Below are 17,715 nucleotides of genomic sequence, written 5' to 3'. Positions count from 1 at the left end.
GAGAGAAGCTAGTGTGTTTTGGGTCTTTGGTGTAACTATACCTAAGAAGGTAGAGTGTATGAGTGATTCCTATTTAATTTTGTTATACAGTTAACATGTAGAGAAAAATAGAAAGTGATTTTATTTATAACTGATATGATTTTGTCAATTGCTATAATATAGAATGCCTGTACCTGTAATTCTAGTACTCTGGGAGGCTAAGACAGAAGAATTGCAAGTTTGAACCCAGCTAGGGATGGATGCAGCTCAATGTAAAGGCCTAGATTTGTTTAGTGCAAAGTAAAAAGAATATCATGTGTAATTACCAGTGTGTAGTTCATGTTTGATTGGTTGATCTTATAAATTGTTTATAGTGCTTTTTATTTAGAAATAAATGCAGGTCATGATCTTTGTGGAATTTTGTAAAGTGATAGGTTTTTTTTAGGTCTGTTTCTCAATCATTTTCATTTTTAATGATGTTCTATTTTCTGTGTGTCTCCAGGTCCTGGGGGCTTGGGAGGATCTGTGCATTATGCCACAATGGCTAGATCCGCTGTGCGACCTGCAAGCCTTAACCTGAGCCGCTCTCGGAGCCTGAGTAACAGTAACCCAGACATTTCTGGGACTCCCACTTCACCGGACGATGAAGTGAGATCTATCATCGGCAGTAAGGTAAACTGATGGCATGTATCTCTAAGTTGGGTTTTCAGTTTACCAACAACTGTGCAATTTCCAGCTTTTGGTTTATTCATAATTTTGAGATATACTTATGTTAATAAGCAATGAGTTGTACACTTGTATTCTATTGGAGCTAGCAATAAATAAGAAATTATACATTTCTATTCTACCAGGAAACACCATGTCATATTTGTGTTAAATATGTTTGCCGGTACAAAATGGTTTGTATGCTTTTTTAAAAACACCAAATTTTAAAATTTGTGCATGGTAACTAGTTACATGTAACTCACTGTCATGTACCATAGTATATCATATGAAAAATAGCTAGTTTGGCTTTCTGTAGAATTAAGACCAACTGATAGATAGAAAATATAAGTTATTATTCATTTATGATTTCCCCTTCTCCAAAAAATGTCAACAACAATTATTCTCCTTAATTGGTAATAGATCTACATTGCAAGCGAAACTGTGTGAAGGACACTAGGGTTAGAAACGTGTTTTATTTAGCAACAGTTACGTTTCTCTTTGGCGGGCTTGAGTCACACTGTCTTGTGTCCTTTCTCAGCCCTGATCAACAATGACAGAAAACGAAGAGGGCCATCTAGTGTGAGACCCAGCTATATTTTATTCAAATTATTGTCTTTAGGAACCCCCAGATACTTAAAGAACAAATCATTTCTACTTTGTAGATGTAAAGTATAAAAAATAGCTCAGAGTTTAAGCAAAATGGACCAAAAAAGCACAGTAAGACCAAAGTCAGCAAATCACACCATGTGGTGTTTTAGAGAAACTGCTTTAAATGTATATTTTATTAAGAAAGAAGAAGACATCTTTATGTAGAAACAGCCACTTTTTTCTTGACATTTTACTCTGTTAATTTGAGTATGAGAAAGGATTAATAAATATGTTCTAGTGGGCCGGCCTGACAGCTCAGTGGACTAAAGCACCTGCTTAGGCAGAGCGCAGCGGCCTGAGTTCAATCCCTGGCATGCCATGCCAGCCCTGCCCACAGGGTGCACTGAGCCGGAGATTGAGACTGGACATGGTGGCATGCACCTGTAATCCCAGCACTTGGGAGGCTGAAAACAGGGGGATCACTACGAGTCCGACCTGCATAGTAAGACCCTGTAGACCCTGACCTAAATACAGAAAAAAAAAGAAAAAAGAAAAGAAAAAGAAAAAAGAAGAAAAAAAACATGTTCTAGTATCCAGGAGCCTGATCTGCATTAGAATTTTTAAAGGTCTAGGTTGGTTTGTTTCTCAGGTGATCTGCTTGAACATTGACCAAAAACATCCAAGCTATTCTTACAGTTTATAATATATATCCTATATAGTTACAGAAAATTTATGCTCAGGAGCCTCTAATTCACATTAATGAGTGCTAATTCATTGTAGGGATTAATGTTAAGTACTGCTTATTTTAAGTAACATAATTTTTCAGAGTAAAGTTAGATAAAACATTAAAACACATATTTCAGTAACTTAAAGATCTGTATACACATTTCTCCAATTAAGGAACTTTCATTCTTTGTGAACTTCCAAAGAGCAGTGTGCAGGCGCATGCAGGGCACATTCCGGTCACCTGGTACTGGACGTTTGTGGAACACACCTACCCTGGCGTGCTTTCCTATTAAGAAGCAGACTCGGTTTTGTGGCAGAGATAGTACGTAGCATTATGTTTCTTAAGGCAGTTCTTGTCCCAGTCACTTTTCTATTGTTACTGGGACAAAATACCCAACACACAAAATGAAGGAAGTAAAGGTTTATGGAGCGGCTTCAGCCTGTCTCGGCCGGCTCCCAGGCACTGGCACGTGGCGGAGAGCAGCAGTTCATGGCAGCAGAACACAGCGAAGAGCAAAGCCTGTCTCCCCTCCTCGTATTAGAAACAAGCCACCCTGGGCTGGGAGCGTAGAACTCACAGTGTCCATGCCTCCCCTCCCCGGCCCGGATGAGGATGTTTACAACTAAGAATCCTGGTTCTCTGCTGGGTTGCTTAATTAAACTTCTAAACTTCTCAAGTTGACACAATGTATCAAGCAGTACAGTTCACTATCAATAAAAACTATATAAATTTCTACTTTGAAGACATCTCTTAATTTCTGTAAGATTTGTTTTATGTGCCATTTAACATAAATATAGAGTTACTCCTTACAGATACTTCTGATAGATTATAATTTCACGTCTCTGACTCAAGAGATCAACATGTATTGGAATGATTTTTTTTTTTGCCCTGCTTAACGAAAGGCATTGAGATATAATAAGGGTTGATATAAATAAATATAACTTCTGAGAAAGTCTTCACAAAATGAGAACTTATTTCATGACAGCTCAGGCTTGTCCTAATTTTTACTAAAATGATTTTTGTTCTTATTTGAAAATCTTTGATAGCTGCTTTCAAATTAGATCATTGTTTAGTTATAACCCCTCATTTTAATGATGTGTAATTTTATTTTATAAAATATAAGGAACCTGTGGTTTATGTATATCTGCTTTTCCTTTATTTCATTGACGTGGCAATTGAAGAAACTCTTTCACTTGTCATCTTGTCCTTCACCCTTTCTCAAGTGCAAGCCTCTCCTCTGCCTTGTCATGCCAGTAGCCAGCGTTCATGATGGCAGTCCCATGCATTGTGTTCTTTAGCCATCTCCTCATTTTTCTCTCAGTCCTGCCTTAATTCTAAAGATTCTCTCTTCCTCCTATCTTTTGACCCGGTGACCTTTTTCCTTTCATTCTTTTAATATTCTCTCTCCCCCCAAGCCAGTTAAAGATCCATGATCAATGTTTATAATTAGGTGGGATATCCATCTCTTGTACTTACACAGATGTTCTCACCTCTTCTTCCTACTAACAGTCCTCCAACCATTTTCTTCTGTCCTTCTCTACTGATTTCTTCCTGTCCACATATAGGTATGCTGTGTTGATTCTCTCACAGAAATACAGCTTCTGTGTAGGATTTCTGCTGCCGCCTTCTTGTCATTTTTCTCTGCCTTACCCAGAATTCTGTGTTTTCTTTTTTTTTTCTTTTTCTTTTTGAAAGAGTATAAATTAGAATTAAAACAAAAAATTACAAGTGATACAGAATTTCACTTAACAAAGTTATATGAATTTCCCTGTATTTGCTGTGATACATAGTGTTGTCTTCCAACTATTTATTCTTAATACCAGATATATGCATATACAATTGGAGAAGAAAAAAAAGAGAAATGTTTAAGAGAAAAAGTACAATTGAAAAAGAGATGAAACAAATTAAAATATTGACTGTTTCTTTCCCTAGACTAGCAGAAATGCACAGTACAGTTGTCCAAGCTATCCTGCTTACGTACATAGATAAATCTCTTTCCCTGACTCCTTCTCCTGTCCTCCTCCTCAACTCAGTAGCTATTTCCTTGTGAATAAGTTTTTTCCCTTTTCCTATTGTCTATTGAACCCTTCAGAGTCCATTTTTCTCTTTCAGGTTCTCCCACTAAAGAGACAATATGATGCTTGCACATGCAGATCTGATTTGTTTCACTTAAGAGTACGTTCTCTAGTTGCATCCATTTATCCACAAAAGACTCAGATTTATCCTATTTTATAGCTGAATAATCCTCCACTGTATAAAAATGCCACATGTTCTGTATCCATTCCTCAGTTGATGGGCGTCAGGGTTGCTTCCAGGCTGTAGCTGTGACAAATCGTGCTGCTGTAATCATGGGTGCACATATATCGCTGTGCTATGAGGTTTTCAGCTCTTCTGGAAAAAAATACCCAGGAGAGGGATAGCAGGCCTGAAGGGGATTTCCACCGTGTTTTCTTTTTCTTTTTTAAATATTTATTTATTTATTTACTTGATATAAGGACTTGCTGCACAGTTCAGACTCAGTGATGCTCCTGTCTCGGCCTCCCCAGTGCCCAGTTTCAGGGCTGACAGGGCATGTGGTAGCAGCCATGTCAAGCTCAGGTCCTTGTGCTTTCTGGATAGTGTTTTCTGTACTTGCCATCTTTAGTTCTTTGGTTTGCATTGTCTTCACTTCAATTAAATATTCTTCCCATCTTCCACTAGAACAGCCCTCATGAATGTCACCAGTGCTATCTGGGTTGCTAATCCCAAAAGCTAATGAGCAGAACCCATTTTATTTTACCTACCAGGGTCTCTTGGAAAATTTTTCTCCCTGATTTATTCTGTTTACTTACCTTCTAGGGTTGTTCTTTAAAGATTAGTTATAGTATTTAAACTAGTTTTTTCATTTTCCTTTTAGGGTTCTTCCTGTTCTAATCTCTTAATGTGGAAATGCTCTAGACTTCTGTATTTTTCTTTCCTTATAAGTCCCCTGGTTAATGAAATAATGTTAAATATCATATAAATGTTATACTTTATTTTTATGCTTATGCAAGTATTTTTTGTTGGTGGTGGTGGTAGTGGTATAATGCTTGGTCAGAAATTCAAATTTAGTTGCTTTTCTAAATGATTTTATTTGAATTGGACCAGTGTGCAGAGCAGAGCCGCCACCCCCCACCCCCAGCCTCAGCGATACTGGCAGTGGGATCCAGGCCTTGCTCAAGAGCTCTCCTCAATGCTTCCACTCCGCCGTTGTGGTCTGAACAACCAGCACCTCTCCCTGAGTTAATATTGTAGTCTCAGGATAGTCTCCCTACTGTTCTACCCTGTTCACAAAAAAACAGCTAGAAAGTTGACTAAAATCGCTTCATACAGAGGAAATTCAGTCAGATCTCAGTTAGCCCACTAAGTGAGATCCTCCTCTGACTAACTCTCAAAAGAGCCTGTAAGACATTACTTAGACTATCTGTCAATTAGATCTGTTCTAAACTTGTTTAAATATATACCTAGTGGCTCTTTCTCTTCAGCCTTGAACCCAAGATTTCTTCTAATCCCCTTGGTCCCTTATTCCATTTTTTGTTATTGTTTCAAATAACACTTACTGCCTTCTAATGTAGCTTAGGAATTATAGTATTCCTGTACAGATAGCTCCAGTATCCCTTAAATAGTAGCTCATTGTATTTAATTATAGTAAGCACAGTAAAAGCAAACACTATTAGTAGGAAGAAGCAAATATTAGATACCAGTTTTCATAATTAAATTTTTTTTCCAGTTCCCTAAAAGAAAATGAAAGAAGAGGTGAGTTCGAACAGAATTATGATTATCATGCTTGTAGCTTAGGAGAGATGGAATGAAGTTAGCGTGTTTTACAAAAAATGTAATCTCTTGCTTCCATGTTGTCATTTAAACCTTCTCAGTTCAATTCAGAAGAAATTGCCTGCTGTTCACGTGGACTGTCTTTAACGAGAGTTTGGGAGGAAGGTGCTTTTGAAACTTTAGTTGTTGGTACTTTAAGGTGATCCCATTACATGAGAAGGAACTGCATTTAAATACTATATGTAATGTTCTTGGGCATAGTTTATGTCAGAAGAGTTTTAATTTTGTGCTGTATAATAAAGTAGGTGAACTAATACTTTATAGGTGTCTAAATTTTTGGTTTCTTTAACAGTACTAATTAAAAACAGATTTGCGCTGGAAAGTCTGGATTTCTTTAAGAATAATTTGTGGCATGCAACATGTAATATTTCTTTCCTTTCCAACTGCTTTCTATTATATGCTCAGGGTTTAGATCGCTCCAATTCCTGGGTTAACACTGGTGGTCCAAAAGCTGCCCCATGGGGATCCAACCCCAGCCCAAGTACAGAATCAACACAGGTGGTGTTTACGTTAGAGGTTTCTTTATTGGCTGCCGATGTTTCCCTTTAGAACATTACTTTCTAGAATATACTGTGATCTCAGTGGCTTGCTTTCTTAATCATTAAGATGTGTGTATTTTTGTTTACTTAGCACATTTTTACCCACTATGCATGAAAACCACCGATCACACCAGTTGTGCTCTCCTTTTGTTTCCTGTCTTGTTTCTTGTTCTTATACACCCTGTCAGTATTTCAGTGCCTGCTGCTTGTGCAAATGATGGCTTTTATAACAGCTTCTACTTTAGGGGTTGTACATCTTCAGTAAACATGTTAAAATTTGTAGAAAACAACCATGTTTTTGTTTGCTTTTGGTTTACAGTGTAACTACTAAATCATTTGTATTTAGCTATCTTTCTTTATTCATAATCATTTAATGGACCAGAAGTAAATTGAAATTAATATGAGCAGTATATAATCTGTATGTTATAAGATCAGAAGATGCCAGAAAGAAAATGCCAGAAAAATTCATTTTGCTTTATGTTGTGTTGCAAAGTATGAAATTTGTTATAATTTAGTTGAGTTAGATTTTGCTACTTAAAACTAGTTGCTTGGTAGCTAATACTGCATGGTGTCTTAAAATATATTTCTCACCTGTGTTTTGGAGAAAAATGCTCATTCTTAAAAGAAGTTTTTCATTATTTAATATTGTAGATGGTTTACATTTGAAGTACAATATGACAATCTTCGTGACTTTGGGGAATAATTAAAAAGTAAAAATTATTCTAAACTTTTAATTTCCTTTATAAATACCAAATTCTTGATTTCTTGTTTTTGGTCAGAGATCAGTTGAGAAGTATATTTTTACTTTTTATATACTTTTACCATATATATGTGCATGTATATAGATCATACAGAAAAGTTTCATTCTTTGCAGCACTCTAAATGTTACAGTCATTAAAATACATATTTTTCTGAAGACCAAAGATACATAGAGGCCATTTTTGTATTTTTACTGCATTGTCATTAAAGCAGCTTAAAGTAGTGCAAATGAGATGAGTGATAAAATAGATGGTCATTGAGGCCACGTGAAAGCCTGTTTAGGACGATGCGGTCCGTGAGCTTCAGAGCCATCCCCTGCACTGTTAATGTTCTCTCGTCATTCATTCATCTTCACTCCGTAGGCTGTGGATCGAAGTTGTAACCGTATGTCTTCGCACACAGAGACGTCAAGTTTTTTACAAACATTAACGGGACGCTTACCAACTAAAAAGGTAGATTCATATGAAGACAATACAAAGAGGGGAGAGTAATTCCAACAGCTAAGAACTTTCGAGATTTCTTTATATAACCAGTAGAAGATACTAGAATAATTGTATTGCGTGTATATGTACATGAGCTGGTTGCTCATCAGGTGCCTTTTGAGGCCTGCGCTTGAGTGTAGGCTTTTCTTTGGCATCTACTGTTTTTGGAGTTTAGCAAATTCAATTTGTTTTATTTATTTTTTATTTATTATTATGATTTTTTTTTTTTTTTTTTTTGACAGAACTGGGGATTGAACTCAGACCCTTGCGGCTTGCCAGGCAAGACCTTTTTTTTTGGGGCAACTCCCCCGCTTCCCCCCCCTTTTTTTTTTTTTTTTTTTTTTTTTTTTTTTTTTTTTTTTTTTTTTTTTTTTGGGGTTTTTTTTTTTTTTTTTGTTTTTTTTTTTTTTTTTTTTTTGCAGAACCAGGGATTGAACTCAGACCCTTGCGGCTTGCCAGGGAAGTGCTTATTCTACTGAGCCTTCTCCCCGGCCCCCCTGTGAATTGAACTTTGATCATCAAATTTTTGTTCCAAAAAGTACCTCCTCTTAATTCTGTTTCTGTAACTGCATCTGTTTTGTGTTTTAAATCTCCAGGGAAAGGAAGGTGAGTTAGAAAAACTATCCCGCTTAGTAAGATGTGCTGATTTGCTTCTCTGTGTACACTTTTGTTTTAGGCCTTTTTCATGCTAATATACACTACTTCGCAAATACTAGGTATCCATATCCATTATACGGCAGGAATTTTCTGCTACTGTTAAAATTAAAAATTTTAAACATTTGAAAATGAGTGACTGATAGCAAAATTTAAAACTTGAAACATATTTCCTGAATTGTACCAGCAAAGTTCACGAGTGAGTGCATGTTTGGTATGTATTTAAGGCACACACAAGATCTCACTGTTAACTGTGAGATTTCATCAGGTTTCTGTTTGCAGGTACAATTTAGGGGGCTGTTTTCTCCCTGTCCTTTTGAAGTTGCGTTTTACTGATCCAGGATCATATGTGGTGTCCCCAGTGGTGCCACACAGTATTCCATGCGGAAATGGTCGTTTCGTTAATGGGTGTCACACCACGTTGTCAGCGGCTCGAGGCCTTATTTTGCTTACTCTCATTACACTTGGCTTGCGTTTGTGTATATTTGGCTTTGGACAGCAACAGGTCTGCCTTTGATACTGACTCTGCCTTACTCCCTAGCTGTTTCATGAGGAGCTGGCTCTACAATGGGTGGTTTGCAGCGGCAGCGTTCGCGAGTCAGCTTTGCAGCAGGCCTGGTTCTTTTTTGAATTAATGGTGAGCAAACCAAACACATTCTTTAGTAGTGCTGTCATTGAACAACTTGGTGTAAGCCTATTTTCTGTTAGGAAAATCTGTTGCACACCTGTGGTTGTCTTTTTTTAAAAAAAATATTTATTTGTTACAGGGTCTCACTGTGCAGCTCAGACTCGTAGTGAACCTCCTGTCTCAGCCTCCTCAGCACTGGTATTATAGGCAAGGGCCACCATGCCTGGTTTCGGGGCCATCACAGTATGCTTTGGATTTTGGGACCAGCACAGCATGCGGTCCTGGGGATCAGACTGGGGTCTTTGCGCTTGCCTGGCAGGCATTTAGACGGCAGAGCTATCTCCTCAGCCCCTACACCCATAGTCTGACATGTGTTTTCATGACAAAATTATATGTATGTTTCTAAACAAGGATTGTGGACAGGCAGCATAATTAAGGTGAAACTGGTATTTGCTTAATTCAATAACATTAAAAACAAGTGAAATAATATTTTAAATGGATTTATATTATATAAAACATTGGTACACATATGTATAAACATATATCACGTAACAAATATTTATTAAGTGAGCACAGGATGCTAGCAGCTGACTATGGTACAGAGAGGTTAATACTTGGGAAAGGATGTGTAGCTTGTGGGCAACATAACTGTGGTACCAACTCAGGCATTCTGACACCAGCGACCTTTCTCTGCATTTCTTTCTTAGAATTAGGTCAAATTGCTGAAACTTTTTCCCAAAAAAGAAGTAGCCAGACGTGGTTTCTCATTCCTATTATCATAGCTTCTTGTAAGCCCATCCAGGCAACAATGTTAGAGCCTATCTCAAAATAAAAATAAAGGGCTGGGGATATAGCTCAGTGACACAGCACCTGCCTGGCAAGCTCAAGGTTCAGAGTTTGATTTCTGGTAATGAAATAAAATGAGTATAGCCCAGTGTCAAGTGAGAAGCCTTGGGCTCAGTCCCCAGTACTCTGTGTGTGTGTGTGTGGGGGGGGAGTTGAGGGGAAAAGGAAAGAAATTTAAAAAGCTTCCAGAACACACATACATTCCTTCTCAACATCAGTTACTGTCTTGTTAACTTTTCTTGTTGCTGGGACAAAATACCTGACACCCAAAATTAAAGAGGAAAAGGTTTATTTAGCTCACTATTTGTGTAGGTTTTAGTCCACACTCGGCTGGCTCCAAGCAGAGTGGCACATGGCAGAGGGTAACAGTTCATGGTGGCAGAAGACAGCAGAAACAGGAAGGAGGGAAAGAGAAGACTCTTTCTGTCCTTTATGTTGTGTGCAGGGTGGGTACAGCAGTCGCACCGTAATCCCAGCGCTAGACAGTCAGTCACAGACTGTAGATTCTGCCCCCTCTGAAAAGCATGCTCCAGGACTGCGTGAGGCTTTGGGAAGACACCCAAACACTGCCCGAAACACTTAGCTATGTTGAGGATCAGGAAACATGTCTTCTGGAGATTTTTTTTTTTTTTTAATTCATGAAAAATTCTGCTTGGTTTATTTTTCACCGGTCTGTTCTGGCATGCTTCTAATGATATCAGAATCACCTGGATCAGTGCTTGCCAGTGTGCACACTCTGTAGTATTTTCCACACGCTGTGCCCAGTTCAGTATTATTGCCGCTGTAGTGGTGGACACCAGTTTTGGCCAACATGGCATAGGACTCTATTTCAGATTTCCTCAAGGCTGGGCAGTTGTTGGCAAGGATGACCAATTTCGCTTTGCCCTGTCTGATCATCTTCGGTGTCTGCTTGTACTCCAGCACGTATTTTCCACTTTTCATAACAAGTTGGAGCCTAGAGTTGATGGACTCCAGAGATTTTTTCGTCTTTTTTGCGGCCACCATCTTCCTGTCTTAGGTGCGGACGGCCCTCAACCAGGAGCAGCCGCCAAGATGGCCGGGGAACCAGAAAAGGATAAGGAATTTTTTTTTGTTTGTTTGTTTTTTGCTCCTTGAATGCCTTCAGGGCACTTTTGCATGGCTGGAGTGTTGTGGGGATCGAACTACAGCAAACTGAGGCTGCCAGCATTGTTTAAGCAGCCACTTAAAGAACTGAGCTAGGGCTGGGCCCCCTCTTCTGGAGATTTATTACTGTACAAGAGAAAACTCACAGACCATATATGAGCAACAGAAAACCATTTTCCCCCAAGAATATAAGCACCAACATGTAATTTATATGCTTTTTTAGTGAGATAAAAATTGTAATCATTACTTTTTAAAAAGTCTTATAAGTTTGCTGGGCATGGCACATGCCTGTAATCTCGGCACTTGGGAGACGGAGACAGGAGGATTGTTGTGAGTTTGAGACCAGCCTGGGCTGCAAAGTGAGTTCAGGGCCAGTCTGAACTGCATAGCAAGACCCTGTCTCAAAAAGGCAAAAATAAATTTAAAAATCTTACATGTGTATTCACTGTATATTCGGATTGCTTGCTGCTTTGTGTATTTGTGTATGTGTTGGGTAATGAACTCAGGACCTTGCATTTGCCAGCCAGGAGCTTAAGCCTCTGAGCTGTCCCCCCAGTTCCCTCCCACCCTCTTTTCTCCTTTTTTTTTTTTTTTTTTTTTTTTTTTTTTTTTGAGACAGGGTCAAGGCTGGCCTTGAACTCCTGGTGATCCTCCTGCCTCAGTCTCTTGAGTTCTGGGTCAATAGGCGTGTGCCACCAATCCAGAATAAGCTTTCTTAAGTACTAGTATGAATCAAAAGATCCCTAAAGGCTTCAATGAGCCTTACACTAAGTGTCGAAGTTTAGCTTTAGTTTTAAAAATCTTTTTGACCACCAGTGTTGTAATTATCTAGAAGTACTCCACAGGCTCCAGTCTCTGTGGACTCTTTTTTTTTTTTTAAATCTCTTATTTTTTGTCTTTTTTTTTTTTTTTTTTTGGCGGAACTGGGGATTGAACTCAGGCCCTTGCACTTGCCAGGGAAGCGCTTATTCCACTGAGCCATCTCCCCGGCCCTCTGTGAACTCTTAATTATTATTTGATTCTGAGTTTTGAGTTGTTCGGTGTCTGCTGTGCTCCTATCATCTGACCCCTGCCATTGCGGCTCGAGGCACTGCAGTGGCGACAGTTTCTAAGCTGGAGTTCGCAGTGGTGCGCGCACCAAGTGAGGACGTCGTAGGACACTTGGAAATGTTTTCTGTGGGCCCCTTTTTCTTCAGTTGACATATGCTGAATTTGTTGCCTGTGCAATTTTATGAAGGGGATGTAGTGGTTGAGTTGTGTTTGATGTTTCCTTGAGACGTACAACATATTTTAGGGAACTTCTTCGAACTACTTGAAAAGTAAGGGGCAGCCTGATAGCTCACTAAAATGGTCAGGGTTTAATCCCTGGCCTACTGTGCCGGCCCTGCTCCCAGGGTGTGCTGAGATGGCAATTGAGATTGGGCGTGATGACGTGGTAGCACGTGCCTGTAATCCCAGCACTTGGAAGGCTGAAAACAGAAGGATCACTATGAGTCCAGTCTACGTAGTGAGACCCTGTAGACCCTGTCCTAAGTACAGCAAAAAACCCAAAACTATTTGGAAAGCACCTAAGTGGGCTGGAGAGATAGCTTAGTGGCATAAGCACCTCCTTGGCAAGTGCAAGGTCCTGAGCTCAATCTCCAGCATTGCCAAAAAATAATAATAGTAATAATAATGCACTACCATGCCCAACAAAAGCCCCTAAGTGCTTAGAGACTTAAAATTGCTAATTAAAAACATGAGATGTTGGGCTGGTGAGATGGCTCAGTGGTCTAACACACCTACTTAGAACAAGCTTAGCAGAGCACTGGGACCGCGGTTCAATCCCCCAGCACCACATGCCAGCCAGCCTGCCCCCAGGTGGGCTGAGCTGGCCACACACACACACACACACACACAAATAAAATAAATTTTTAAATTTAATAAATAAATAAATAAATAAAAACATGAGATGTTAAACTGAAGATTGACATCTTTTTTCAGGTAAAGAGCATGGTACACCATTTATACTTTAATGATAAGCTTGATGCGCCAAGGAAAAGTCGCTTTCCAGAACGTTTTATGGATGACATTCTTGCTCTTGTCAGCACAATTGCTAGTGATATAGTTTCACGTTTTCAAAAGGTAGTAAAAACTTTTTCATTTATTTCTTTTTAAGCTGAAATTAAACTATCACTTTTGTTTGATTTTGCTTTATATTCTGTCTTCTAGGACACGGAAATGGTTGAGAGACTCAATACAAGCCTTGCATTCTTTCTCAATGATCTGTTGTCTGTCATGGACAGAGGATTTGTCTTTAGCCTTATAAAGTCCTGTTATAAGCAGGTAACACACAATTGGTATGCCATTAAGTAACCTAAACTCTGCGCCTGCTTTTGTCAGAGCTGGAGCTCCACGGGCACCAGTGTGCTGGTGTCACAAGAAACACAGTGCGTTAATTATTGAAATTGTCCTACCGATTTGATTTGAAACTGTCTCATTGCTATTTGTTTATCAATAAAATTATGGGGAAAAAAAAAAAAAAGAAACAGTGCTGTGTTGCTTTTCCTGAGGCGGGAGATGCTGCGCTTGTTTCACTGGGACGTGAGGACTGCGACAAGTGGTCATCAGCAGCCCGCTTTTGCCCAGCGTGGCGGCTGCCGTAGCGCGCTCGTTGGAGTGGGCCCCGGAGCCGCAGTGTTGTGCCCCCTTCCAGCTTCTGCGCAGGCGCTGCGTTTCTGCCCGCTGCATTTCTCCCTGAGCCGCCTGTCTTTGGTGATGATGAGAGGAGCTGCATCTTGCTGTGCTTGCCTCCTAGTGCAGCCCTTGACACTGGGGAGTTTGGAGTCATGGACAGGATTTTCCTGACATCCAGAAGTCATCCAGTATCTTGCCTGTACTAACCTAGAAACTTCCCAAACCTTTTGCATGAACAGCTGAGTTTATTTTAGAAAGCATTAGTTACTGGTTCTGATGAGCCACATGGATAGTGAATAGATAACTATTCTAGAATGACCTTTTAAGGATCTTTAAGGGATGGTCAGATAGCTCAGCAGATGAAAGTGCCTGCTTAGGCAGATGCAGGACTGGTGCTTGATCCCCGGGAAGCTGCGCTGGCCCCGCCCCTGGGGCACACTGAGACAGCAATTGAGATTGGGTGTGGTGGCGCATTCCTGTAATCCCAGCGCTTGGGAGGCTGGAAACAGGAGAATCAGTGTAAACCCAATCTGTGTAGTGAGACCTGTAGACCCTGTACTAAACACATTAAAAATAAAAATAAGGGAGCTTTAAAACTATACATAGCTCTGGTCCTCATGCCAGCATTACTTGTTTGGCTTTGGTGGTAGTGGTCTTGCTCTGAGAGCCATCCCCAGCCCTTTTTATTTTGAGACCAGGTCTCGTTAGGTGGCCCATGCTGGGCTGGAATTTATCATGCTCCTGCCTCAGCTGGGATCACATGTGTGCACAAGCATGCCCAGCCTCACTCTGGAATTATTCAGATTATAGCCTAGTGGCTGCTGAGGGGATGTGAGACATGGTGCTTCTGATGCACTTTCCTGTGCACCAGCAGATTAGCTTTTGCTAAATACCAGTCAGCAGGTCTATGTGGCAGTGTAATATTTAAAATTTTGGATTTTTTTAAATTTAAATTTAAATTTTTATGTATTTAGTATGGGTCTCACTATACAGATTGGATTTGTAGTGATCCTCCTATTTTCAGCCTCCCAAGCACTGGGATTACAGGCGCACACCACCACACCCAGTCTCATTTGCTGTCTCAGCGCACCCCAGGGCACTTTAACTCTCTGAGCTATCTGGCCAGCCTAGTACTTAAAATTTTAAAGGCAAGTTTTATGGAATGCCTTCATTAAAGTTTTCTTTTATAATCTTTTTTTTTTTTTTTTTCAATATGTGTGGTACAGTGTCTTACTACACAGCTCAGATTTATAGTGATCCTCCTGTTTTTAGCCTCCCCAGCACTAGGATTACAGGCATGCACCACCATACCCATACTGGGACACCAGCTCATTGAGCCCAGGGGGTGTGGCCGGCATGGCATGCAGGATCCGAGATCAAGCAAACCCTGGTCCCTGCACTTGCCAAAGCAGGCGCTTAGTCTGCTGACTTAGTCCAATCTGTCACCAGCCCTCCTTCTTTTAATAGAGAAGTTGATTATGCATGGGCACTGACCTAGTTGTAAATGTTTGCAAAATACATATGTAGTAATCTTGCCTCTAAAATGTTATATAGTATGGCTACCAAATCTTATTGTGCCCTAATTCTTGAAATATTGATTGCCTACACTTGCCAGACATTGAGCTGGAGGACCCTATGAATACCAAAGCTGTTAAGTAGTTTGTATTATATTTCTTAAATTAGTTTATTATAGATCTGGAAAAGTAAAGAACAGACAGTTATAAATACAGGTGAACACAAGAAGCCATAAAAAGATAAATTTTTTAAAAAATTTATTTATTTGTTTATTTGTTTGGTATAGGGTCTCACTATACAGCTCAGACTTGTAGTGATCCTCCTGTCTCAGCCTCCCTGGCACTGGGATTATAGGTGTGCATCACCATACCCAGTTTCAGGCTAGGGGTTGAACCCAGGTCCTTGCACTTGCCAGGCAGGCGCTTAGACTGCCAAGCTATCTCCCCAGCCCAGTAATTTCTTTTAAGAAGTGATGTTATTTTGGTGATTTATTTTTCCTCATAAAATACTTTGACAAGTGGAAATATTAATCTTACATGGGAAATAGAAAAATGTGGCTTTTAAGTAGTGAAATGGCTATATACTGTTGATCTTGTAGTCCCTGGTTTTCCTTGTTGTAGTAATTCTGGTGAAAGCTACCAATATATTGAAATTACAAAGTCCCAAATAGCTCATTGAATGCTGTTTTTTAATTCTTTAATCTGTCATTCTAGTATCACTGTTAAAAGAAATAACATATTCAGTTGGTGTTCTTTTGTTCCTGCACTGCTTTCTAGGTTTCTTCAAAGCTTTATTCATTGCCAAACCCAAGTGTCCTGGTGTCCTTGCGGTTGGATTTCCTGCGAATCATCTGCAGCCATGAACACTACGTGACGCTGAACCTCCCCTGCAGCCTGCTCACACCCCCGGCGTCCCCGTCACCCTCGGTCTCTTCTGCAGCGTCTCAGGTATGCAGAGCGTGGGAGCCTTGGCTAAGTCCGGGCTGGTGGAAAGCAGGTGCTTTCAGCTCCTGGCTCCTGGCTAGTGGCTGTGTGAGAGGCTTGGCTCCAGGTGGTTTTATAAGAATTAATTCATTTAACCCTAGAACAGCTCTAGGATTTAAGTTACATCATTTTACAGACAACAGATAAACACACACACATGACATAAGCATCACAGTAAAACTTTAAAAAGCCAGGCTGGCTCTAAACTAAGGCTCCTTTCTAGAATTTGAATTCTTAATCACTGTGTTTTGTGCTCCTTTCATAGGCTTATGCACATAAGAATAAATTCACTTAAGTAAATCCACTTACTTAGATGTTTTCACAAATTGAGTTCTCTCAGTTAGACTCTGAGGTCCTTGGCATTCCTGATGGTGCTCAGGAATCAAGACCTGTGAAAGCAAGAGAGGCCAGCACAGTTGCAGCCCAGACCTCCGAGCCCCGCTTGCCTCTCTTCTGTTCAGAAGCCTCAAAGGAAACTAGGTGAACACTTACAGCTTTCCATGGGTAGCACTTAAACAACTAAAAGGCAGTTTTTCTAAAGATGAAAAGGGTTATACTAATAACGAGCTTGTACATCCTCTCAGATAGATTAAACTTAAAGGGACTTCACTGCTTTAGTATTAGAAGCCAGAATCTTCCTCTTCTCTAGTGAAACACTTTCTGCTATATTACCCTTGAGGTAAACAAATTACCACATTAACCTCTTAATATCTAAAGTCGATAGTGATCTTCAGCATTTATTCTGTTTTCAAGGTATTTAATTTCTGAATGGAAATTAAATTAAATTTCTAGCACTGGAAAGCATCAGAGAGCTCTTGCAGAATTTTATCTTTGTAAAACATCTTAATCGTCGTGTTACAACATATGTGACAGTGTACCCTTCCCATAATGGATGAGGCTGGTCTTTTTGCTTTCTTCTGCCAAAGATGTGGCTACCTAGTCACAGACAAATTAATCATAGGTACAGTTCCTGCAGCCTTTAAAGAACACATTTTTGTATGTTTTAACATCTTATTGAGCATCTCCTTCAGCCTGGAAATTCTCAGTTTTTTGTATTGTCTCCTTTCTCATTTAAGTGCATAATTTTGAGATTTTATTTATTTTTATTTTTTTGGTGGAACTGGGGATTGAACTCAGGCCCTTGCGCTTGCCAGGGAAGTGCTTGTTTCACTGAGCCATCTCCCCAGCCCCTATTTTGAAATTTTAATTGGTAACAGAAACATCCTCTTGTTTGAGGAGTCAGAACAAATTTTATGTGCTGAGTAAGGAGGTGATTGCCCCTCAGAAAGATCTGAAATCTGTTGTTTTGTGAATGTCTTCAGGGATGGTACTGAGCATTGAATACTGGGTACTTTCGGGGATGCTGTTTTCTAGTAGTGCAACTGTAAAGAAACTCAGTGAGTGGATCACAAGGCGGTACTAATTCCAGAAGGAGTGTGTTCTCTGAGAAATGATTTCAATGATATTTGAAGTTTCTCTGCAGATAAATAGCTTTGACTGAATATTTTTCTTGTACTCTGGAGTGTACTATAACATTTGGACTTTAATGCTTTTGTTTTCCTTTGGAGAATGATACTGAGGTGTTAAGTGGCTAAGAGAATAAAGGAGTGGCTGGAGAGATGGCTCAGTGGTCTAAAGCACCTACTTAGAACAAGCT

General features: G+C 39.7%; 2 protein-coding genes across 8 annotated transcripts in view; one reads left to right on the top strand and one right to left on the bottom strand.

Annotated features, from left to right (window-relative positions):
- Positions 1-17,715, top strand: part of Dock7 (dedicator of cytokinesis 7) — a 246,024-nt gene that overhangs the window by 132,617 nt on the left and 95,692 nt on the right. For 3 of the 7 annotated variants that reach the window (XM_023718308.1, XM_023718309.1, XM_023718313.1), the window contains exons 23-29: positions 482-651; positions 6,257-6,349; positions 7,512-7,601; positions 8,827-8,922; positions 12,868-13,008; positions 13,096-13,209; positions 15,852-16,022. In XM_023718308.1, the coding sequence (XP_023574076.1) occupies positions 482-651; positions 6,257-6,349; positions 7,512-7,601; positions 8,827-8,922; positions 12,868-13,008; positions 13,096-13,209; positions 15,852-16,022 (875 nt within the window). The remainder of the gene's footprint in view (positions 1-481; positions 652-6,256; positions 6,350-7,511; positions 7,602-8,826; positions 8,923-12,867; positions 13,009-13,095; positions 13,210-15,851; positions 16,023-17,715) is intronic. The other 4 variants (XM_023718310.1, XM_023718311.1, XM_023718312.1 and 1 more) reach the window with 2 other exon arrangements.
- LOC105742510 (60S ribosomal protein L30-like) lies at positions 10,412-10,827 on the bottom strand. The gene has a single exon (XM_012515305.2). The coding sequence runs from the start codon at positions 10,762-10,764 to the stop codon at positions 10,417-10,419; it is 348 nt and encodes a 115-aa protein (XP_012370759.1). The 5' UTR covers positions 10,765-10,827; the 3' UTR covers positions 10,412-10,416.

This window comes from Octodon degus, unplaced genomic scaffold (genome assembly GCF_000260255.1).
Source record: "Octodon degus isolate 3935 unplaced genomic scaffold, OctDeg1.0 scaffold00057, whole genome shotgun sequence".
NCBI lineage: Eukaryota > Metazoa > Chordata > Mammalia > Rodentia > Octodontidae > Octodon > Octodon degus.
This window is presented reverse-complemented; position numbering and strand designations above follow the sequence as displayed.

Bases quoted from the DNA above. Each gene is read 5' to 3' on its own strand.
- LOC105742510 (XM_012515305.2), bottom strand. From the start codon at position 10,764: ATGGTGGCCGCAAAAAAGACGAAAAAATCTCTGGAGTCCATCAACTCT.